The sequence below is a fragment of the Rhincodon typus genome, chromosome 41, assembly GCF_021869965.1.
Source record: "Rhincodon typus isolate 14 chromosome 41, sRhiTyp1.1, whole genome shotgun sequence".
Taxonomy (NCBI): domain Eukaryota; kingdom Metazoa; phylum Chordata; class Chondrichthyes; order Orectolobiformes; family Rhincodontidae; genus Rhincodon; species Rhincodon typus.
In genome coordinates this window covers 5,852,137-5,877,650 of record NC_063372.1, presented here as the reverse complement: position 1 = coordinate 5,877,650, position 25,514 = coordinate 5,852,137, and the positions used below count along the sequence as shown (strand labels likewise).

General features: G+C 40.2%; 2 protein-coding genes across 3 annotated transcripts in view; both read right to left on the bottom strand.

Moving 5' to 3' along the window:
• Nucleotides 1–16,877, bottom strand: part of LOC109925776 (leucine-rich repeat flightless-interacting protein 2-like) — a 26,979-nt gene extending 10,102 nt beyond the window's left edge. The window contains exon 1 of the mRNA XM_048618851.1: nucleotides 16,794–16,877. Within this exon, the coding sequence (XP_048474808.1) occupies nucleotides 16,794–16,877 (84 nt within the window). The remainder of the gene's footprint in view (nucleotides 1–16,793) is intronic.
• Nucleotides 16,805–25,514, bottom strand: part of LOC109925288 (ras-related protein Rab-5B) — a 21,959-nt gene continuing 13,249 nt past the window's right edge. The window contains exon 6 of one of the 2 annotated variants that reach the window (XM_048618901.1): nucleotides 16,805–16,908. In XM_048618901.1, the coding sequence (XP_048474858.1) occupies nucleotides 16,877–16,908 (32 nt within the window). In that variant the 3' untranslated portion in view covers nucleotides 16,805–16,876. Of the gene's footprint in view, nucleotides 16,909–23,158 lie in introns of those variants that run through there. The other variant, XM_048618900.1, reaches the window with a different exon arrangement.

Sequence of the window (25,514 nt, the reverse complement as noted above, 5' to 3'; positions counted from 1 at the left end):
AGCACTCTGCTCCTATGATGCTGCTTGGCCTGCTGTGTTCATCCAGCCCTGCACCTTGTTGTCTCGGAAACAGGACAGTCCCGGGAATGGGATGGTGATGTCTGGAACAGAGTCATAGACACCGAATAATGTCAGACTGCTGATTCACGAGACTATGGGAGGCTCCCCCAGTGTGTGGCACAAGCCCCTCCAGACATCAGTAAGGAATACTTTATGGGGCTGACAGGGCTGGATTTGCCATTTGTTGATTCTAGTGCGGAGATTGGTGCCATGTTATCTCTTCAATTTTATTCCTTTTAGACTCTCTTCTTCAACCGTTTGATAAAGCTCAGTGGCTTTCTAAACTAGTCAGGGGTGATTTACCAGTCTACTACATAGCTGTAAGTCTGAAGTCACATGTAGTATAGCCAGGTAAAGAAGGTAGATTTCTTTCCTGACCGGATTATCAGTGAACCAACAGGCTGTAAAATGCCTAATCTAAAAGTGAGGTGCAGGCACTCATGCTAGGTTGAGTTTTGTTGAGTAGAATAAAATCAGTGACAGACAGATTAGAAGTAGGATAGAAGGTTAAAATGATGAAATCAGAAGCTCAGGGTTAAACTTTCTAACTGAACAAAGATGTTATGCAAAACAGTCATCCAACTTGCAATTGGTTTCTACAATGCAGAGGTGATTGTATTGTGAGCAGAGAATACAAAACACCTAATCGAGAGAAGTGCATATAATTTTTTTTTCACCTGGGAGGAATGTTTGAGGCCCTAGAAGATGGGATGGAAGAAGATAAAAGGTAGTTAAGTTCTGAGGAAGGGTCACTGGACCTGAAACGTTAACTCTCATTTTTCTTCACAGATGCTGCTAGACCTGCAGTATTTTTCCAGCAAATTCTATTTCAGTTCCAGTGATTACCTGGGAAGCAGTGATGGTGTTTGGAGTGGTTCAGGAGCGGACTGGGATATCACAGAGATTCCCTATGGAATGCTAGCAGAACCAGGAAGATTTGTTTGCTTGTTGCATTATATTAGAAGTGATAAAAAACAACAACAACTTAAACATATAACAAGTGACTTCCACATAATGCCCTAAGATCATTCACAGTAGTATTTTAAAGCATAGTTAGACACTAAGCCACACAAGACAACATTAGGACAGATGGTCAAAAGCTTAATTAATAAAGGTCCTGTTAAGGACTACCTTAAAGAAAGAAACAGAAGCTGAGAATGAAAGAAGTTTAGGGAGGAAATTTCAGAGTTTTTCACCGTGAGGCCTAGCAGGTTTTCCTCACGTAGCCATCTTAAACCTGTCGCACACTGCTTCATGGCACTCCTCTAACCCAATGCGAGCTGGATTTTACCAGGCGCTGTATTCGGTATCCATGCTGTCTCTAAAAGACAGTTGTGAACCCAGACTAGCCCTTCACACTTCTTGACACTTTCCTGGACATGGCAGACAAGGAGAATATGGTACTCCACATTGTGGGCAAACTCCTTGAAGTCCTGGCAAATGGGATGATGCAAAGCAGGGATGCCCTCTTCTTCCAGGACTTCCCTGCTAGTCTGGTCCAAGATTGCCACCCAGGTTACTGCTGTCTCAACTATCTGTAGGAAACGCCAGCAATGCCCACCTTCCAACAAAGCTCATGATCTATCCGTCTAGCTATTGCACACTCACTTGCACTCACCCATTCCCTCCTAAACCTGCGTGCCATCCACACTGCTTATTCACTCCCTCGGCTCACTTTACAACCGTTTTCCCCTCGACACCAGCTGTGACAGCTTTGTCACGCACTTTCATTTCACTCAATCCCTCCCTTTCTCTTATTCCAGGAGGAAACAGCCCACAAAAGGGCAGAGCAAGCCAAGACAGGCAGTGGGCTGTCTGTCACTCAGCTCCACACTCCATGTGAGAAGATCCTGACCCTGACTACGCCGAGACCTCATTCCTCTGCGCAGATATTGGAGGCTGGCCTTAACTTCCTAGATGAGGACTCTGTGACTGAAGACTGTCTCCTTTGACTTGACTGCTGACAACCATGATAAGCTTCCTGGCTTTGTGGCAGTACTGAACAGCATGGTGAGACCAGAGTAATGTGAGCCTGGAAACTCTGGCTGGGTGGGCAATGTGTAAAAAGGGGACGGAAGGCAGAGATGCTATGAGTATTCAAGTAAGTTCTGGGTGAGTGATTGCAACAAGAGCAAGTGAGCCTGGAGATACAGTTTGGTCCAGAGCTTGATGCCATTTCCTGGCCACAGTACCCTTTCACAGTGTATCAATGTTAGTAACTGATGTGACCTGAGCTGCAGCTTTGTAAGTGCAGAAGCATCCTGTAAGTGGATCAGAGATGTTATTTGAGAGCCCTGAGAGGCTGACGGGTTTCAAATGCCAATATCCATGGACATGAATGGGGAAGTGAGTGAGACAGGCACTCAGGAGAGTGCCTTGAGATGTTGTACGTTGTTGCACCCTGCGATGGTAGCGTGGAACAGCAAGGCACGGGCTGAGGTCACCAGATACTGGCTCTAAGTTTTGTGTCAGAAATTGTCAATGTGCAGTTTCCTCATGGCAGGTGGTCAGATAGGAAGCTGCATAATAATGAGGCAACATTTGCAGTTAACCAGGACGACAACAAGCAATATTCCCTGTCTATAGGCATCTCACTGCTGCCCAGTGAGAATCTCACCTCAAAGGTCGGAATTCTGTTTGAGAATGAAATAAATTGCTCCCAAGGTCAAGGGAAACTCTCACCCAACTTCTAACATGATTCTTCCAGTTTTCTCATCATAGACCATGTTATTCAGGTCCCTGTAACAATATTCCCTGGGGCATAGAGTTTGGAGGAAGAATGAAGACAAGAGCATTCATATTTAATAGGAGGAAGCAATCTACTCTTCCGGTACTGAATGACACTTAAAAGAGTCTGATAAATTAGCAACAATGGGTTTAGGGGGCTGTGGAGGTTGAAAATGAAGATGGTAAATGAGACCTAGAGGGAAGGCAATGGCCTAGTGGTATTATTGCCGGACTGTTAATCCAGAGACTCAGGTAATGTCCTGGGGACCTGGGTTTGAATCCTGCCTCGGCAGATGGTAGAATTTGGATTCAATAAATATCTGGAATTAAGAGTCTAATGATGACCGTGAATCCATTGCCAATTGTTGGAAAAACCCATCTGGTTCACTAATGTCCTTTAGAGAAGAAAACTGCCATCCTTACCTGGTCTGGCATATATGTGACTCCAGACCCACAGTAATGTGGTTGACTCATAACTGCCCTCTGGACAATTAGGTATTGGTAATAAATGCTGGTCAGCCAGCAACGCCCTCATCCCGTGAATGAATAAAGAATTAGAAGTTTTCAGCATCCATAGCAAAGCTGACTGTTACAATCAAATCTGTAAGGCTAAACAATATATTCCACTCTTTCACTCCCAATGTTGGTATCACAGAGTTTTTGAATTTTTAAACAGATGTGTTTTCTTCACAAATCGACATATACTTGAATACACATTAAAGCTATGGAGAAACGAACCACATAGCCCTCTCAAAGAATCAAAATTATGGAGAATGTTTCATTGTATAAACTTATTAGAAAGTAAAAAAACACTTCTGAATTTTGCAACGCTTGTACACACACTAGCATGCAAGCAAATAGGATAATGTACAAGGTGAGCAGAGATGGGATTTTTAGTTTAATTTGTTTGTGGGATGTGGGTGGCATCGGCTGGTCCAGCATTTACCCATACCTAATTGCCCAGAGTTCAATTAAGAATCAACTACATTAAAATGAGTCTGGAATCAGACCAGCCAAGGACAGTAGATTTCCTCATCTAGTGAACCAATTGGCCATAGTTACTTGGTGACCATTAGGCTAATATTTCATTCCAGATTTTTATTGAATTCAAATTTCACTATTTGCCATGGTGGGATTCAAACCCATGTCTCCCCAGAACATTAGCCTGGAGTTCTGCATTACTCGTTCACTAACTACACCACTACACTGCCACCTCCCTATAAAAGTGAAAAACAATTATAATTCTGAGGTGAAGGAATTATCCATTCTGATGTTGATCTTGAAGCTATGTTGAGGGAGAGTGGCTGAGCTTGTTGTTATCCTGGATGAAGCAGATTTTCATACTTTAAAAATTATTGATTCACAGTCCACACTCCCTCAAGCCATCACTTTTGCAAAGCAAGACACTCCATTTCCAAAGAGAAAGGGCTGCAACTTTCTGCAAGGAGGAGTTCTTCATATTGTGACTGTTTTCTGTAGCAAGAAATACAAGTTTATAATCACAGCTTCTCAGAGGAGGGACATTTTGATGTATGAATCCTGGTTGTTGGTCTACAGCAGGGACAAACCGTGTTTAACAGAGACCTCTGATAGTCTCGTGTCAGAGTTCCTCTGTTATACATTGATGTAAATCCTCACATTTGCCTAATGAGTTTTGGATTTGTGTCTTTGTTCCAGCGCCTGTAATTGAGAAGTCTATCCTTCAGAGGCATTTGAATGTCTCAGTGAGAGGTACATATTCCAGGTGATGAATTTTAATATCCAGGTAATTATTCTAGGATAGCCTTATGTAGGATTGATAAGAAGTTTCAGTCATGTAAATGAGATATTTGTTTTGTAAAGTCCTGTTGAGATTGGCTACATTCAGATCATGTGAATTTTAAAAGTATCCCATCTCATTTTTAATGTTACCTTTCAAGCCAAAGTTCAAGGTTTTGAAGTTAGTCAATAAGACTTAAACGGTAACAGTCCATATTTCATTTCATTGCGATATACTTCTGTGGTATCAGATAGTGTCGTCAATCAGTAAATGAAAAGTAGACGGGGGGTCAAAGACAGATCCTCGGGAAACACCATATGTAACTGTCCGAGAATGGAAAGGGCAGTTTGTAAGAAATACTCTGGCAATGCTTTGATAGATACAAGTGGAGCTAGGTGAGTGAGTCCTGATGAAGTGTCCAGGCCTGAAATGTTGACTCTTCTGCTCCTCTGATGCTGCCTGACCTGCTATGTTCCTCCAGCTCCACACTGTATTGACTCTGACTCCAGCATCTGCAGTTCTTGCTATCTCCAAGCAAAACTTTCCAACACCAGTTGCTGAACTTTGTCTGAATATATAGTACTTTACTTCCGCGATCCCCAAACATTCACTCCCTCCACCACCAATGCTCAGTAACAGCAGTGTGTACTATCTACACTACAGAAATTCATCAAGGCTCCTTAGACAGCATCTTCCATACCCATGACCACTTCCATCCTAGCAGGACAAGGGCAGCAGATACATGGGAACGCCACCCCATCCAAGCCACTCACCATCTTGACTTGGAAATATGTTGCTGTTTCTAAATCCTGGAATTCCCTCCCTAACAGCATTGTGGATGGACCTACACCAAATGGACTGCAGTACTTCAAGAAGACAGCTCACTGCCATCTTCTCAAGGGCAACTAGGGAGGAGCAATAAATGCTAGCCCAGCCAGCAATGCCCACATCCTAAAAGGATGAATAAAAAAAAACTAACTGATATAAATGACATCTGGGCTCCCTATCCCCAAAGATACACATCAGTTTTTGGACTGTTTGTGTTTGTGTATTTTCACTGCCCAGGAATTCGATAGCCAGCATTTGGGAGGAATGCCAACTGGAGGTACCATACATTGGTGCTTCAGCACACTTAAGCAATGGGCTGTTACAATATCCAACAATCTCATACTTGTAACAATACTATGGCTTTCAGAGGTGTATTTTGTCCTTTTTTTTTATAAAGAAGAAAGGTTGAGACAGACGTGCCAAGCAGTCTGCTCAAAGCCAATAGAATAAGCAGCTTGTGAGGACTTGGGGTTTTTTTCAAGTTGGAACAATAGAAGCAGCCTGAATGGATGGGGTCAAGCTTCCACAGAACCAAAAATATTAGTTTTAGCTTTCTGCAGTTTGTTGGACAGAGACTGCTCACACATAAAGATAGTAGCTATGAATTGAAGTTACCCAAGCCCTAGCCAGTTTGAGCCAGATCAGTTCTGAGGGATGACATAAGGCGGAAATCCTTATTTGGTGGAACAGTAATGAGGTAATCCAAAAGGTGTCCTTGGAGTGAGCCTATAGTGGAAAGATACCGGCTCTCAGATGAGCTATGAACCAACAAGAACAAGACACCACAGTTCGTGAAGATAAGGAAAAAGGATAAAAATGAAGGATTTCGGTGTGCCATCGGTGAAAACTCCAGACAGCAACCTTTGCAAAGTTGTGGACCCCACACTTGGAAGTGTGGAGAGGACCCCAAGACCTGGGAGAAATTGCCTGCCTAGTGTGAGCTACTATTCTCGGGAATCAGCCTTTACTTTGTTGACTGTTCAGGGAACATCAAACTTAGTGGACGTGCGCTCGGATTTTAGCCTTTTATGAATTGCATGTGTGCTGTTAACCTTTTCCTAACCAAATGCTGTGAATTGTATAGAGACAAAACAAAAACCTGCAGATGCTGGAATCCAAGGTAGACAAATAGGAGGCTGGAAAGACACAGCAAGCCAGGCAGCATCTGGAGGAAAGGAGAAGTCAACATTTCGGGTATTACCCTTCTTCAGGTCTGGATGTGGGGGTAGGGGGAGCTGCAAATAAAGAGGGGAGGGTAGCAGAATGGTGGTGATAAGAGTGTTATCTGCTAACATCCAGCCTGGCACTCCGAAGGGATGCTGGTAAGGAGAAGGAATTAAAATAAACAATGGAAATTCCACTGATGCTAACAGCTGTCTCAGGAAGAGACACTGGACTTGAGGGCCTTTGAGTCAGCAGGAACTTGACTCGCATCTGATCGGCAGAGCGCGGAGAGAACAAGAGTCTGGAGTTAAGTTGGACTTAACCCAGGACGACAAAATAGAGTAAACCTCTGAGTCCGTAATGGGGAAGTGGCCTCAATATGGGGAGTATACTGATACTGATTTGATTTATTGTCATGTGTACCTAAGTACAGTGAAAAGCTTTGTTTGCAAGCAGCACAGGCAGATTATAGTAAGCAAGGACATACAGATCACGGTGCTTGGACAGAGTGAGGCATACAGGTTACACTGCACAGGAGGTGCGCAAAGCAAGATCTGCATTAACAAGATCAACATTATTTGAAATTAGAGTCCATTCATCAGTCTAATAATGGCAAAGAAGGAGCTGTTCCTGAACCTGTTGGCACGTGTGTTCAAGCTTCTGTATCTTCTACCTGATGGAAGAGTTTGTAGGAGAGCATTATCAGGGTGCGATGGGTCTTTGATGATGTTGGTAGCCTTTCCACACCAATGAGAAATGTAAATAGAGTCCATGAATGGAAGGTTGGCTTCCGTGATTGTCTGGGCTGTACACACAACCTTCTGTAGTTTCTTACGGTCCTGGGCAGAGCAATTGCCATACCAGGCCATTATGCACGGGATTATGTGACGAGACATTTAAACACGATCATGAGGAGAAAGCGGCATTGAAAAGACACAGTCTAGTGGTTTAAAATCTGCTACGAATGTGCTACAGTGAGCAGCATAGGAAAACAAAAGCAACACTGGAAACCATACAAAGTGTCAGAAGTAGACAGAAAAGCTACAAAGCCAGCTAGCCACTCAGAGAGGAATAGTGTGCGCTTTTGGACCTGAAATAGGGAGAGAATCTAGTGATGGAGATGCGGACTGGGGAGGCTTAGCAGGTGGATTTGCTAGGTACAGTGAGGAAGGTAAACAGGAATTGGACTCCCTATCCTCTTTTGAGAGAAAAGGGCAGGACCCAGCCCCATCTGCTCCAATGGCACCTGTAGTGACAAGCCATAGCAGAGGGGGGAGCACTCAGGCAAGTACCACCATGTTAGCATATAATTTAACTTCCAGGGGACAGCCCATGAATGTAACGTGGTGATAGCAAATGATCCCAAGGGACCAACTGTATCAAAACAAAAAAGGAGGGAGTACTGATAAAGGGAACACAGAAAGTGAAAAATCGCCTTTAAGATTTTTCTTGAAATATGAAGCTGCTGTGTGTTTCTCACTCTATTTACAAGTCTTGGGGAGACAGATGGGGTGGGGGGAGAGAAACAGACTAGCTTTTAAGTTTGACCAAGGTAATAACTCTTCCCTGTCTGGATGCTAATGCGAGTGCCCATAGATGCATCTTCATTTGTTCGTTGTTAAGTGTTGTCTTGTCGAATTTGTGTGTTTTGTCTCCCGGAGCTCGAGATCTGAGAGTACTTTGAGTTTTGTTTGTAGTTTGGGAAATGTAGGTTGATTTGAAAGAGTGGTGTGTGCCTGTATCAGTGTGGAATATGTATGGTTAATGTAATGTCCTTTTAAGGAATGTTTAAGTGGTTGTGTATAGAAAAAATCTGCGATGAAATGTTGACTTAAAATTTTGTTCTTAAAGCTTGGTAAATATTTACCTCTGGTATTGATTAAAGTTAATTGAAGAAGTAAAATTAAGTCAAAAATATATAACTTATTTGCTCTTTCCTCAAATTAAAGTACTATCTGCATTGTGTTTGGATTGAGGAAAGAGTCCTGGGTAAATTTTAATTTTAGAAACTTTATGTTTAAATTATCATGTTTGGAATTCCATTTTCTGGCCAGAATGAACTTCCAAATACTGTCTTAACCTGCGAGTGAATCTTTAAGTCCAGATGATAAGATTTGCTCATTGTAAATGTACTTTGGTGTGAAAGTATCCAAGTAATGGAGAAATTGGGATTTTGGAAATGCAATTCTTTTTGAACAAAATTATCTGATGGTATGTTCTAAAATCTGAGAAAACTGATAGAGGAGTTAAAAAGGAGAATCTAACAAAGGAAGCCGGCTTTTCTTTTGTTAATTATAACACTTATTTTCGTACCGGAGGAAGAAAGGCTGTTGATGTAATTATATCCAGAGGTTTTCACCCTGCCCCTTTTAAATCAGCAGTGAACCACCACTAATTAACCCATTCTGTCTAAAGTGGAATGGATGGATACTGTTTGTTTTCCAGATAACTGAAGACACCGAAGGCTTTTGCCAACAGCTTCAAACTTTTGACCCTGTCTGCAGACTTTCAATATCGCAATACAGTGATGGACGAAGCATCCTCAACCTATCAAGCCGTTCATTAACAATACATCTCAGCATTGGAGAACTACTGTGAAAACATTAAGTGTATGGAGTATCAGGAATTTCAAATCAACTAAGCCTCGGTACACTTAAGCATATCATGATAAAAAAAATTATATTAAGACCCACACAACCTGGCATTCTAAACTACTTAAAGGGAATAGTTATCTGAAAATTTTAAATGATTCTGGAAAATGATAAAATGCACGCACACACTCTCAATGGCTTCACTGCATAAAAATCATTAGTAACTTTGAGGGAGTAAACAGAATATTGAATTTGGGCAAATTTACAGAGAGATATCAAATATCTAGAATGAGTTATCACATGACTTTTAAAAAAGGGAGACATTTCAGAGAAAGAACGAACAAAGTATGTTTTTGCCAAAATCAAACATAAAAATGTTTGACTTCTGTTTTAAAATACATTCCATGGACTACAAATCTCTCCAGGGCTCTGGAATTAGATAGGATGGTAATAGTTAAATTGCAAAATTGGACGAGAGGAAGTGATTAAAGGCAGAGAGTAGTGCAGAAGACAAAAAATGAATGGGTTGAAACAGCAATTGAGGTTAAATGCACTTTAGTGAAAGGTTATATTTAGATGAGAGCACTAATGTAATAGCTTCCTCTTGGCGTTGTTTGTGTCCTAGTCTTTCCTTTTACGTGAACTGAATTCGATAATCGAGCCACTACCTGAGGCAACGGGACAATATATGGAGAGATAACTAAAACCTCATGGATCTTTAATAAGATCATACAAGAGTCAAGAATGCATGTATGCAAAAGTGATTGTTACCTCAGAGGTAACAAACAGGAGGGAATGCATGACAAAAAATGCATTGAAGAACGGGTCTCAGACATGTACACCTATTTGACAAAAGGATTATAGCGGCCTTGAAGAGCACAAAACAGAATTGAAATGGCAGACACTGACACATAATCCATAGAAAAACTGACTTTAAAACAAAGAAAGTAGTATTAGCGAAGGGGAGGTAAAAAAAAAAAGCCATTGAAATAAAGGGTCTAGGCCCGAAACGTCAGCCTTCCTGCTCCTCTGATGCTGCTTGGCCTGCTGTGTTCATCCAGCTCTACACCTTGTTATCATCGAAATAAATGGTATGATTGGCTATTCTTACAAAATGTTACAGAAATGAAAGAAATGTGGACTCTGGGAGGAGTGAAAGGGCCCATCAGATGACTTACAGATAACCCAGAAAAAAAAGGGAAGCATAAGCAAAAGAGTAAAGCCTGATGAATGCATTGTAATTTCTTACAGTTATATTATTTCGTACAATGTACATTGCAGCTCAGGGGGTATTTGCATATGGAGGCAGTTAACACTCAATGATACAATGATAGAATTGGCAAGGAAGGAAACATATTGAAGAAGTATCCTTAAGACGGATACAGATGGAGAGTTGGAGAAATTTTTGAGTCCATGTATAACATTATTAATGAGCGAGATGATCTGCGGATAGAGAACATAAAAAGAGAAGATAAAAATTAATTAAGGAACATGAATATGAATTTATAATATTCAGAAGTTACAGAATTTTAGGACAAGGTATGCAAATAGATTAACTGGAAAAAAAAAACAGATGTAGACAATTTGAGCAGATCAGTACATTCCACGAAAACTTGACCTCAGACCTGGTTATTGGGGGACGAACCTTGCCTCAACCAGTAACAGGAGCAGTAATGGAGGAAAATACAAATTGTGAAAGAAGCAAAGGAGATAATCCATTAAAAGACTAAACACAGCAGAGCAATTAGAACTCATGCCAATAAGGCAAATGAGGTGCTGTGTAACTCTGGTTTTTGGAGTAAATTTTGGAATTGGAGATCTAATATTCAAATACATCCATGGATGAGAATATTATCACATGCGGCTGTAATGTTGATTTTGTGTAAATTGGTAATTGAAATACTCAACGTGTATCAGCTCAGAAGGTGGAAAAATGAAATTATATGAAAGTTAAAAGTTGAAGCTGTAATGAAACAGAACGGCCGATTGGTATTATAAAAGGGATTGTGTGCATTAAGTAGTTAGACCTTTTTTTTAATTATTAAGTAGGCAGATGTAACACACCCACTGGGGTTAGATGGTGATCCCGTGAGCTGTTAGCAGAATGAAGGGAAAATTATGATCCCAAGATAGATATCTTTGGATCAAGAGGGGAGAGATGTTGGCCAGAGGCTGCTCACACACGAAGACTGTAGCTGTGAACTGAAGTTACCCAAGCCCTAGCTGCTGGCTCGAGCCCTAGCCAGGTTGAGCCAGATCAGTTCTGAGGATAACATAAGGTGGAAATCCTTATTTGTTGTAACAGTAACGAGGTAATCCAAAAGGTGTCCTTTGAGTGACCCTATGGTGGAAAGACACCAGCTCTCAAATGAGCTATGAACCAACAAGAACAAGATATCACAGTTTGGGAACATAAGGAAAAAGGACAAAAATGAAAGATTTCAGCGTGCCATCAGTGAAAGCTCCGGACAGCAACTTTCGTGAAGCTGTGGACCCCACACTTGGAACTGTGGAGATGACCCCAAGATCTGGGAGAAATTGCCTGGCCAGTGTGAGCTACTATTCTTGGGAATCAGCCTTTATTTTGTTGACTGTTCAGGGAATGTTAAACTTAGTGGGCATGTGCTTGGATTTTAGCCTTTTATGAATTGCATGCGTGCTGTTAACCTTTTCCTAACCAAATGCTGTAAATTGTATGTCGTTTTAACTAAACTACTAAAGGTAGTGGTTAGTTTAATAGACTTGACCCTTGTCCTCTTTGTGCTGAGCCAATAACTGTTGTCAAGGGTGGTAACTGGGCAACAAATTGCTGGAGTCTTGAAGCTGGATGTGGAAATTCTTATTCCTCTCTCTGTTACAGATAAAAGCTGGGGTTCTCTTGCTGCTGCTAGAATTGCATGTGAGACAAATCTACTTTATTTAATTTGCCTTTGCCAATGATGTGTTTATGGGATGTTACTAGTAGTTAATGTATCTATTATTTTGTTAAGCATTTTGACAGAGTTACAGTTAAACCAATACTTTCCTTTTTATTTTGTCTGTATTTTAACTGTAGTGTAAAATAAAGTGTGTTTTGCTTAAAGTTGAGCAGTTTAACCAATCGAATTGCATTTGGGATGCAATGCCTTACACTTACCTTTAAAATAAGAAAATGTTAGGGTCTAGACGATCTTCTAAATTTATTTTGAGGGAGTTTGGTCTGGTCCATAACATACTTCTCTGGTAGAAATATGAAAAGGGATGGAAGGAAATAATGATGCTTGCTGGTTCATCCTTTTTTTTTCAGATCGGAAGAACGCTATGAATCTGAAGTTACACCCATCTGTTCTCTCCACTGATGCTAACTGATTTGCTGAGTTTTCAGTCTTTTCTAGTTTTGTTTATGCAAAAGAGTGGAGCATAGATTTGCAAGTACAATTCCAGAAACTACAAGGTTACAAGCTCACCATCAGGAATTGACACCAAATGGAAGCTAAGCAGTCCTGCACTTGCAGTTAAGGAGAAGAGTGTACAAGACAACCACTGGCAGAGGCTAATACCAGTATGTGCTGCAAATATTCAACACAGTGGTATTTGTGCAACCTGCAGGAGCAGTGAATGATTAAATGTAGCTCTTTCGTAGCCAGTAGCAAGAGGAACTTTAGCGATGGAGGTTTGCACACCCTCTCACCAGTCCTCACTATGCTCTACTAGATTCCAATGCTCCAGGATATTGACTTGAAAATCCTTAGCATAGCTTTCAAATTCTTTCACTTTATTACACTGCTGTTTATTTGCTTGCTTTGGAGGCAGCTGGATTAAGGCGAGGGGCTCTTAGATTGCAGAGATAAACATCACAGGTCTATCAAATGATTTCTCCAAATTTAAAGGCAGCGTTGTGGGGTGTATGCACACAAGTCTTTACCCTGATATGGACATATTCCTGTATCATTTCTGGAGAGACCAAATTCCACTAATAACGTTATTAACTTCTTCAATTTGCTCTAAGAGAAGCTCCCCAGTTGCAGGACTAACATCATCAAATCAATAATAATGACGCCGGAACAGTTGAGAAAAAAATTGCTGACCTAAAGAACTGCAATTTCTTCAATAAACTTCAACATGCATAGTGCCAATGTTCTAGCACTTCTTGGAAGATGAAATCAAAACATGAAGTGGCCATGATTGGTTCGCACCTCCCCTTCAAATCTGTTTTGAAATCAAGTGCACTGCTAATGTGCGTATGTTAAAGGATGGAGTGATTTTAGTGCAGCATTCTGTACTGTTATTCCATGGTCATGATAATATTGCTCCATGACAACTCTACTGCCTTTAAGCAGTTTTCAATAAAAAACAAAATCCATCTTTGATCTTAATTAAGGTTCAGCTGAGGCTCAGCTGGCAACACTTTTGCCTAGGGGTCAGAAGGTTGTTGGTTAAACAACTAGAGCCTTAAACACAAAATTCTTTGCTGACAACATAGATGAGGTGTCAAACTGGAGCCCCAACAGCCCTCTAAGGTGGATCCCATAGGACACTCTCAAAGACAAGCAGTGAAGTCCAGGGTAATCTCCTAAATCAACATTGGAGAAACATGTGATTTTGTCATGTTAAAATGATATTTGTGTGATCTTGCTGTGCCCAAAGTGCTGCTGTGTTTCTGACATTACAATAGTGACTACATTTCAAAATCATTGTTAAGGTACTTTGAAACAGCCTGTGGTCATGAAAGATGCAACATATGTGCATGCAGGCTATTATTTCTTTCTTTTCCCCACTCTCACGTAAACAATACAGACTGTCCACATGTTTCTCAGAGGGGAAGGGGAGAATAGAATCCTTTCATCCATGTGACTGATAACAGCCCTGGGGATGCTCAGACAGTTTCTGCATCAAGTACTGCCAGCTCAGGCATAGCTGGGGCAAAGCTGAAGCATTCAAGCAATCTGAAGGAGAAATTCTTTGAACTGGAGGAAATAAGGCAACTCCATGCAACATGTGTTTACATTTTAGTTAGTCAGCCTTTATGATTTATTTCTCAATGTTCCGAATATACCTGGGTCTCCACAGCCTGCTTCAGTTCTTCCCTAACCCATTGGTGACTTCTCATCTGCATTTTATTCCTTTCTAAAATGAAACACCCAAGTTGTATTCTTTTCTCTTAGAATTGTTCTATGGCTACAACATACAAATAAATACACATTGATAGCTTTCAGTGTACATGGTAGAGTCTAAACAATGTATTGTGGAGGTCAGTAAAATTTACAGGGTAGTTAGAATTATGGATGACCATGGGAATTGATTACAGCAAACAGGGTTTAGTGTGTACCTGGTTTAAAAATTAACTAGCAGTTCTGCGTGAGTAACAAGTGAACACAAGGGCTTTGTTAAATGAAAAGTCAAGCACTTAACCCTTAGGGAACAACAGGGAATTCAGTTATCAGGAAGGACAATACTGTCCATGTTAGGTTCTCCAGCTAGACAGACCATACAAATCTCCCATTGCAGCAACCAGCTGCTTATGCTCCAACCATACCAGAATAATGAAGATTGGATGCCACAAATCAGCCACCAAAAAAGAATGTGCCCTGTAATTTTAAAGACTAGTAAAGTGCTGCTTTTGTGTATACCACATCATAACTAGTTGATATCTGTTTGGGAGGCCATTCTGTGTATAGATCACTCTGTGTGAAGATGAACTTCTACGTCTTGTTTTCTTGGGTTTTCTGCCCAAAGGAAAGCCTGACCCACAGGGTCATGGCCTCCACCGTGGTAGGACGAGGAGACAAAGGTGCAAATCCACTCCAGTCGGATAGAGGATCAAACCCAATTTGTTGGCACCAAGCTGATCCAGTCCGGATGTCCAGCCAACTGGCCTTTGACAACATGCACTTTTACATACATGTTGTAGTCTAGAGCTATGGATACTGATGGCAGGAGCTTCAATTTCTTTCAATCACATGGTTGACTTGGAATCTCTTGCTCTTTTCATGTGTCATTGCCACGTGTTAGAAGGATTTGCAGGTTGATAATCAACCTGTTTAGCTGCATTATGAATGCATTTACTTTGGCCATTAAACACTGGAATGGGACTGGAACACAGAGTTTCCGACTGAAAGACAGGGATGCTACCCATTGCGCCATAAGACCTCCCTAACTTCTAGATATCCGTCCTAAATTTAACCTTTCAACACACCCATTGACCAGCTGTAAAATCATCCTTTAAAAGTCCCATTTCTAAATTGAAAGCCAAATCTGTACAGCCTTCCCTCACAGTCCAGACACTTGATACATTCTGTACCAGTCACTCCCTTGTTTCTTAGTGAGTAGAATTGAGCACAATATTCAAGGTGTGGTCTGACCAAAACTTGGCACATTTTGGCTATGACTTCTATTCTGCAGTTTTGGCTTAGAGCTCAATATTCTATTCCCAGTGGAGTACAGCACGCCAAAATATTTAACAAAAATTTAAAAATGATGATATGTTGATGTGCTATTTCCTCTGATTGTGGAGTTGGCGGTAGAGGTCATCTATTTAAATCTGCCAATGAAGTAAGGGAGCAGAGAGATTTGGAAAATATCTTCACTCAAAGAATTATTGGAACAAAGAATATTTTGCTACAGGAAGTGACCGAGACAGAGACTTTAGTATCTTTTAATAGAAAGTTGAATAAATATTTGAAACAGGACAACAGAGACAAAGCAGTGCAGTGAGATTAGCTAGGAAATGCTGCAGGAAAGAATCAACATAGGCACAATGGGCCAAATAGATGTTGTAAACCTGCATGAATCCTGAGTTAGGGAAATCATGAAATTTTATCTAAAACCGAGTTCTGAGGGTCACCTGACCTGAAACGTTAATTCTGATTTTTCTTCTTCACAGATACTGCCAGGCTTGCTGAGCTTTTCCAGCAACTTCTGTTTTTGTTCATAAAATGTTATCCCCTAGCTCTACATACAGCTCAATAATTTCAGCCTCCTGGTTAGGGAGGAATAAACCAAGGTTGCTTTGAGTCCTGATATTATCATTCAGCTTCTTCTAAAGTGGATAAACTGACTTTGCTGTCTTAATCCTGAAAATGAACTTTCCACACAGTTTCTTCAGGAGACAAGAACTTTTATTTTAAAGAATCAAGACAAGGATGAATAATATGACAGCCCATCACCATCTTCTCAAGGGCAACTAGGAATGGACAATAAATGCTGGCACAACCAACAAACTCCAGCATTACCATGCATGAACATTAACAAAAAGTGACTGCTTAAAGAGTAGGGATAATTACACTGCTCTAGAAATTAAGTGAATTGGATTGAGTTCACCTGAGAGGTTGGGAGAAAAATAAAGGTGTGGCAATGGCTGAAGAATTTAGTTAATAAAAAAAAAAATTTCAGACCCCAAAGTCATGTTTTAATACCACACCTATGAAAAATTTCCTCTTCTATATCCAGGAGCCTGATTCCCCACTTGTGGCAAGTAACATAGGAGACACAAAACCTTTGTGAATGGCCTGGGGTGACCTCATCTGGAGTAGTTCGATCGCAACGCGATCTATTTGAAGGATTCATTATAAGAACCCATTTTAACACGTTTTATAAAACTTAATTTTTTATTTGTAAAAAAAAAAAAAAATGCGTCATTCACTACATCTATTTAAATCACACCAAAAACAAACCGCGCCTTTTACCTCTTTGATCATCATCATCATATTTCCATCGTCGGACGTTTCTCTCGACAAGATCCTTCTCCAGGAATTGCCCGGGGTCCCCATCATTCCGCCTCTGAACTAAGCCTCCTGTTGCCTTTCGAAAATAAATTGATCACAAAGTTATTAAGGACGCCAGAGCCTTTGGAGAAGCTTTCCACCAATCCTTCAGTGAGGAGATTTACTTGGCGTGCAATCCTGTCACATTCGTGGCTTCATTCGTTACAATGTACAGCATTCCCCGTCTCTGGCCCGATCAAGCCTGTTTAAATAACGAAAACATTGACTTTAAAAGGCTCCTCGCGCAGCCACTCGCACTGTCGAAAGGTATTTCTGGATTGCAACAGTACCACCAGTCACGCCTGCAACTCGGTAGGCTTTTGGGTCCTAGCGCCGGGAGTTATAGAGACAGAGCGGAGCATCCATTGGCCCCACTTTAATAAAAAAAAAACTTGCATATCATTGATTGTCTAGAAATTTGAATGGGAGAGGCAGAGGAAGGTTGCAAAGCCGCAGCCATCCCCCGCGCCCCAAAAGTAAAGCAACAGGGTTACAGATTTTTTTTTCCTCCAGTAAAAAATGCGAGTCTTGACATGCCTTTTCAGAGTTTGGCAAAAGGTAATCCAATAGATCTTATAACTAAAGGTAAAATTACAAAACAAAATCAAAATTAAATTTACAAAACTACATTAGCATTCCCGAAGGTATGCAGTTGTCAAAAACAAGATGTACAGCAATTAACTTGGGAACAGGAAAGAGGCCATTTTGCTTCTCAAGCCACGATTCAATTAGATCCTAGATGACCTCAACTCCATTTAATTCCGCATTCCTTATTACCTTTCTCTTTAAAAAATTCCTCTCAGGTTTGAAAATGCTAATCCCAAGTATTTCAGAGGAAGACAATTTAGTTGTATAAAAGTTCTGATCAGACACATCTGGAGTGTTGCACTCATATTTGAGACACCAAACTTAAGGAACAAAATGTTACATGAAATTACTTGTGTGATTTGATTGAGGTGTTCAAAAAAGATTGAATAGGTTAAATACAGATAAACTACTTCCACTGGTGGGGTAACACCATAATCTTAAAGCTAGGTCAGCTGTGAAGTCAGGAAGCATGGGCTCACCGCAAGTTTGTAGAAAACTGGATCCTCCTGTGAAATACTAGGGACTTCATGTTTAGGCCTGTGGGAATTACAGACATTATACTAATAGTCTTTACTGCTGTATCCACAACATTTAAAAAAAATAGTTAGAAATACCAGGATCTGGGTTTACAGACACAAATATTGTATTTCTTTGAAATCAGTATTTCATTATGGAGAATGGGAAAGGAGAAGGAAGAGGAAAAAAAGACTAAAAATCCAGGAGTACACCTTTAAGATTTGCAAATTTTATTTTCATGCAATATCATGACATACCTAAAAAAAACAGGATACTTGACTTTCCCGTATACTTGGTAAGCAATCAAGCAATACGCTAACAATCCACTCAGATATAGGAAGTCACATGTTTGTCCAAACTTAATGCAATGTCAGCAATACAGAGTTGAATCTGGAATATCATTGTGACTTCAGGAATCTTAGCATACCCTCAGGATTAGTGTATGTTATTGGATTCATGGGAAGCACAACCAGAAAGATAGAAACATGAAAAAATAGTAAGCCATTCAGAACATTTGTGGCTGATCGTGCAACTCTATCATGTTCCTGCTTTCTCCCCATACTTTATGGCTAAAGCGATCAAAGAGCAAGAGGAAGACAAATGGAATTTTACACTTATTGCAAAAAGGAATAGAGTATAAAAGCCAGGAAGCTTTGTTGAAACTGTACAAGGCATTAGCAAGACCACATCTGGAGTATTGCATACAATTTTGGCCTGCTTGGAGGGGGAAATGTAATTGCATTGGAGACCATTCAGAGGAGGCTCACCAATTTGATTCCAGAGATGAGGGGTTTTATGTATGAACAGAGATTGAGCAGTTTAGTCCTATACTCCCTAGAGGAGACCTAATTATTAATTCCCTTTAACATTTTTTATATACTTCAAAGTAAACTTAGAAAGGATACTTCCTCATGTGAGGCAATCTAGAACAAGAGGTCAGTTTTAGGATAAAGGGGTAGCAGATTTAAAATAGAGATGAGAAAGAATTACTTCTTTCAAAAGGATTGTGAATCTGTGGAATTCACTACCCCTGAGTGAGATGGATCCTGGGACATGAGTAAATTTAGGATATATTAGTATAGACTAATTAGTAATGCATTGAAGAGTTATGGAGAACAGGCAGGAAAGTGGAGTTGAAGAAGAGACAAGATCAGCTATGATCATATTAAAGTGGCAGAACAAGCTCAATGGGCTGAATGGCCTACTTCTGGTCCCACTGCTTAGATGTAGTTGTTAGCTCTAAATATAACCTAACTCTTTCTTGAAAACATTCAATGTTTTGGCCTTAACTGCTTTCTGCAGCAGAAAACGTTACAGGCTCAATTCTCTGGATGAAGAAATTTCTCCTCATCTCAATCCTATGGCCTACCCCATATTCTTAAAATGTGACCCCTGGATCTGGACTCCTGGTCATCAGGAAAATCCTTCCTCTGTTTACCATCTAGCCCTGTTAGAAATTTATAGGTTTGAGTTCTCCTGCCTCCCCTCCCACCCCAATTCTTCTAAACACCAATGAATATAGTCCTAATCAATCCAGTTTCCCTTCATGTCCGTCCTACCACCTCAGGAATCAGTCTGGTAAACCTTCAGTTCACTCTCTCCATCACCAGAACATCCTTCCTCAGATAAGGAGATCAAAACTGCACTGAACACTCCAGGTGTGGTCTCACCAAGGCCCTGTACAATTTCAGCAAGACACCCCTACACCTGTACTCTAATCCTATCGCCAGCCAACATACCATATGATCTGCCTGTTTTTGTGACTGAAGTGGATAATTCACATTTATTCAGATTATACTTCATGGGCCTTGCATTTGCCCACTCACTCAACTGGTCTAAATCACAATGAAGCATCTCTGCATCCCCCTCACAGTTCACCCTCCCATTTCGCTTTGTATCATCTGCAAACTTGGAGATATTACCTTTAGTTTCCTCATCTAAATAGTTTACATATACTGAAAATAGGTGGGGTCCAAGCACTGATCCTGATAGCACTCCACTAGTCACTACCTGGCACTGAAGAAAAGACTCATTCATGCCTAATGTTTCCTGTCTACCAACCAGTTCTTTCATTTCAGTACATTAAAGTGCATAGGATTGAAAGTAATTTCATATGCTAATCTTAATTGGAACCTTATAAAAAGCCTTCTGAAAGTGTAAGTAAACCATATCCACCAGCTCCCCTTTAAATCAACTTCCAGTTACATCTTTGAAAAATAAGAAAAATTTGTCAAGCATGATGTTTCATAAATGCTGACTCTTTGATCCTATCACAGTTTTCCAAGTGCTCCATTATTAAATCTTCTATAATGGATTCTACCAATGTTGGGCTAACTGGTCCATGGACACCCAATGATTTGATTGTTCATGCTACCTCTATTCTCCCTCAGTTTTATGCTGAAGTCATGACTAGGAGCCCAAATCCACCATAAAACCTCTGATCCAAAGGCAAAAAGCATTGTCAACCAAGCCAAGACAACATTGTTAGATCTCCATTGTACCTAATGGAACCACAATGATCTACAGCAGTTCTGGAATGTCTTCAATCTTATTCTTAAGCCAGTGCATTCAAAAAGAAAAAGAATAGTAGAGGTATGAGAAAAGAGAAATGTAAAAAACAAAAAGTGGTGAGAAGATGGAACCAGAAGTGATACCAGTGGAGCATAAACAGCAACTCAAACTAGCTAGGCCAAATGGCCTGTTTTTCTGCTGCACTGTCTTTGATTCTACACCACAATTTTTGTTACACTTTGTTGTCATTACCCAATACCACCCTGTGGCGGGTCAGCAATATCCTTCCTTCAATAGGAGACAATGAGAACTGCAGATGCCAGTCAATAAGAGTTGGATAAACACAGCAGGTCAGAACATCTTGGGCTGAAACCCTTTGTCAGGACTTGTTCAATAGTTGAGGCTCAACATGAAAGCTAATGATATAGTCAGATCAAGAAAGTATACATTTCCTTTGCAGAAAGTGACATTGAGTTTTAGAAGGGAAAAGCAATCAGAATGGCTAATTGTATTTTAAACATTAACTTTTAATCTAAGCCAGTATTCAAAACACACAGACTATTTCATGATAATTTTCTCCACAACTTGAAACTCCTTGCGAGAAGGCAGTGCCTCCAATTCTCTACACTCAAATCAACAAACAGGGTAATGACTTCACTCACTGAAGCTAACCTGGGGGGGAGGGGAAGGGTGTGAAGGAAGGAATGAAAACAGGAGTAGGGTTGCTCTTGCAAGAGCATGCTGAAGTTGTGCATCAGCATACATCAAGAGGCTGACTGGCAAAAGAAGTAGGTAAAAGGCATAAACAGGCTAGTGTATTTGGACAAGAAGATCGATAGAGACTTCTAGTTGATTTCTAAGTCAGCACACTGCTCATGCTCACTTCTACACTTCACCTACTATAGCATTCCAATGAAAATCAGAACAAACTTGAGGAACAGCACCTCAACTTTCAGCCTTCTGGACTCTTTCTAATCTGAAACTGCTATAGTTTCCCATTTCAATCAAGTACCATTTGAATCTGTCACCTTTTGCTTTCAAACAGCTGTTTAGCTGTTCTAACCTTTAGATACTATAGAATACTTTGCCTTCACTATAATTACCACTCCCTTGCTTTTTTTCTAATTACATTGTAGCCATTTATTCTGCCCTACCCCAGACCCTGAATATTAAACTCCATGCCAAATGAAAAAGGGACAAGTTACTACAGGCCCTATTTTCAGTACTTTACAAAACATGCAGATCAGGTACAAAGTAACCAAAAAGATGGGGGAAAAGAAGAAAGAGACAAAGAGGGAAGTCTTGCTTATAAAAGTAAGACTAGCTGGAATAGGGCTGGGGGAATTGTAACCAAAAAAAAACCTGCACTACATTGGGGCAGACTAGATGTTTAGGCAAGGGCACGTGAAAAAAAAAAAAAAAAGGCAAAAAGAGGGGCGAGGGACACAGCTGTAGTGTCTCCCTCCTGCCTAGAATTGCTGTTTGACCACAAACCTACATCACCATTCACAAAAACTCACGTGTTAAAATGCAAATTCCACTGTTAGTAAGTAAAAATAGAAATATGTTGCTGAAATACAAAGATTATTCAACAGCTAAAACACTAATTCAGGGTTGCAGAAGTTAACCTGAACTTGTGCCTTTTATTCACTAGCATGGTTGCAATGCTATGACTCAGGGCCAGAAAATGCAGTAGTTGAGCCAGGGAAGTAATCAGTTGGGAGGGGCAGTTTTAGTTAGATTAAACTGGATGTAGATTGCAAAATTAAGTGCACAGGCTCATGAATTCAGACTACTTGACACTTGGATGTAAAAGAAATTATCCCCCCCCTAAAAAGAGTTGGTGTGCCAAATGTAAAAGGCACTCTAAAGTGAACACTTGCTGAATGAAGGGTCTAGGCCTGAAACGTCAGCCTCTCTGCTCCTATGATGCTGCTTGGCCTGCTGTGTTCATCCAGCCCTGCAACTTGCTGAATAAATTGGTTGGCTTTCTTCGCCCCTGCTCCCATCAAGCTTTAGGCAAAAATGGTTCACCATAAAAGTGCAATAGCTTGGTAAAATGGAGGCTAATAGCTTTCTTTGAGGGGCCTAGGAGACTTGGGTATAAGAGACTTGGCTGCTGATCTGAATAAAATCAGAAAGTTAGCATTTCCAGCTTCCAGGCAAATGATCAAGTTGAACTACTTAGAATAACATAAGTAATTATTAAAGAGAGGGATAACGTACAGCTAAAGCCTCAGTTTATTTCATTCATAGGATGCAGGTGTCAGTGGTTTGGCCAAGATTCGTCAGCCATCTAATTGCCTGAACAGTAGTTGAGTCCACTATAATGCAGTGGGGCTAAAATCAGACAGGTCAGACTGGGGAAGGATAACTGGTTTCCTTCCTCTAATACATGTGAAGGTGTTTTATGACAAAGTTCATGGTTACTGTATTCATTTAAAAATTTGAATCCCAGATTTAAATAAAAACTAATCTGGCATGGTGGGATTCAAACCCATGCTCTCAGGATGTTAGCCTGGAGGTTCTGGAGTACGAATGCAGTGACATCACAACAGCAGCACCCTAAAAAAGTTTAGGGTATTAAACTAGAGGTAGAGAACCTTTCCCCTCAGGTTTCCTCAAATGAAGTGCAAATTGCTACAGTACATGACAATAATTAGGCCATAGGATAAGGTAATTTTTTTTAATATACAAGTTACATTAAATACATTGATTCACCAATGAATTCCATTACCATAATTTAGTTGCAACATAAGCTTTAATAAAGCCTGGTTTAATTACAAAATAATGATGACATTTTAGAAGGGACAGTTGTGTCTGTTCACAAGTCAATTGTTGAGAAGTTTCTTGGCACTTAAATTTAGCCTTTTACAGATCCTGCAGAGAACAATTGAAAATCTTATAGGTTGCTCACAATTACATTCTGTTCACTTCCATTTGAAGACATTACATGTGCCAAGTAATTCATTAAGACTGAACAGAGTGCAACTCTTGTACATACCCAAAATTTTCACCCAGCTTCCAACAAGTTATGCAACCACAGGAACTAGGTCTGTACTGAAGCAAGTGTACAGAGGAAAATTTGGCAGTTTTGCATTGTAAACTGAAGTTTTGAAGCAGAGTCTCACAATAAACTGTACACATTGCATGTTCAAACATGAACTTCAGATGTCATTCACACCGAGTCAACTGCCATAGGAAGACCCAATTCAGTGTCAGAGGTCAGATGTGAAAAATTCAGTGCATGATTTATGCATAACATGGATAACAAGGCACCAGACTAATGAAATGCAAAAAAACCAAAGAACAGTAAAGTGCATCAGAAAAAAAAAGTTAAATAATTCCTATTCAAGGCCCAATCAATCATTCATCACATACTTCCAACAGTGGCAGATCTTAAAGTGCTAAAATTTAAAATGTGTTCTACTTGACAGTAGTCAAAAGGAAACAACCAATTGCAGGACAAAGGACTGAAAGTGACAATACTTTACTGTGGGCCAATCTCTGTCTTGTACAGAGATATGGTATCATTGGTATGAACTGCTTAGATTGGATTTCAATATTTCAGAAGATTGAGATTATTAAGCTCAAAGTCCAGAGGACTGAGCACATTTAAAAGTGAGTTCAGGTAAATCAGACTAGTGATTCATTTAAAAAAGAAAACTGTATTTTTCAACCCATGCTATATAGCAAGCTGTCCCCATCCTAAAAACATTGACTTCAGAATGCCAAGTATGTATTAGTGCAGTCACTTGCAAGAAGAGTGATTTTCTTCATTGGCATCTAGATTCAGGCATGACTACTGTAACAAACCTAATTCATTTTGAGAGGACCTCGCGCAAACCAGCAGAAGAAAAAAAATGACATCCAAGTCTGAGAATATCTTGAGGGAAAGCAAAGTGATTACATTTGGAAGAGACTCAGAAGGTAAACCTCAAGTATTTTTACAGAATTAAGATTTCAGAAGCTGAGTATTCTACTGCAGAGAATCAACTGTAGGCTCCCAAATCAAGGTTTTGCAGTCAAAGCTGAATGCAACATTGGAGTAAGGCTCATGGTTGTCAGTTTAAGTTTTATCCACAAGACCACCCAAAAAAGGGGCAAGTAACACTTCCAAATGAAGTTGGGCAAGATTGTGATACAGCATCTAACTCATGGTTGGTGTTAAACTAGCAATACAGATGTCAACTTGCACCAGAAAATAAATGGTAAGTGCATTTTTTAAAAAGTGCTTAGCAAGTTTTGTTACATAATACCCTACTGCAGGAACCTGAACAAGTTGAGAGCATGGAGTTATTGGTCAAATTATTCAGGATGTGTAGTGGTTGGTTATTCTAAACCTTGTTCAATCTTTTGCCAAAATTCACAGCTAGCTTATTTACTGCACTCAACTTTGGGATACACCCAGCAAGAGCAACAAAGCATGTTGCTGCAGCCCAATGTCAACATGGCTATATTATGAAACTGCATTCCTCACTCCTAATTGTTTAACCTCACCATATCATCATTATCCCTATGCCTGCACATGCCACTGAACTCCCAACTTCAAAAAAGATGGGCATAGCAATGAGATCTACACAAGTCATAAAAGCATCAAGTTAAACCCAATAGTTGTACAAACTAAAAAGCCAACTAGGAGATTTAAAACAGCATCCACTGCTTAAAACATAGTAAGTTTCAGAATACACTGCTGGGGTTTAGAGTCCTACCACAGCTACTGACCACACAGGTAAACAGCTTTTCTTACTAGCTTGTAGCTGCCAAAAAAATTGCTTACTCTAGGATAGACATGCAAATGTTTAGTGCAGGGTCCTTGATTTATATTTTAATCCTAGAGGCCCAATTCCTACATGTTAAATGACAAAGGTTTCCCTGCCAAGGTTAAACAACGCAAATACTAACATGCAGTTTCAAAGTATAGGGTAAACATTGACAAGTAGAAGATACAGTTTGCATTCAGCACAAAGCTGCAGAGTTCAAACAATCTGAATAGAGTTCCAAGTTATCTACAAGTCTTGTTTAAAA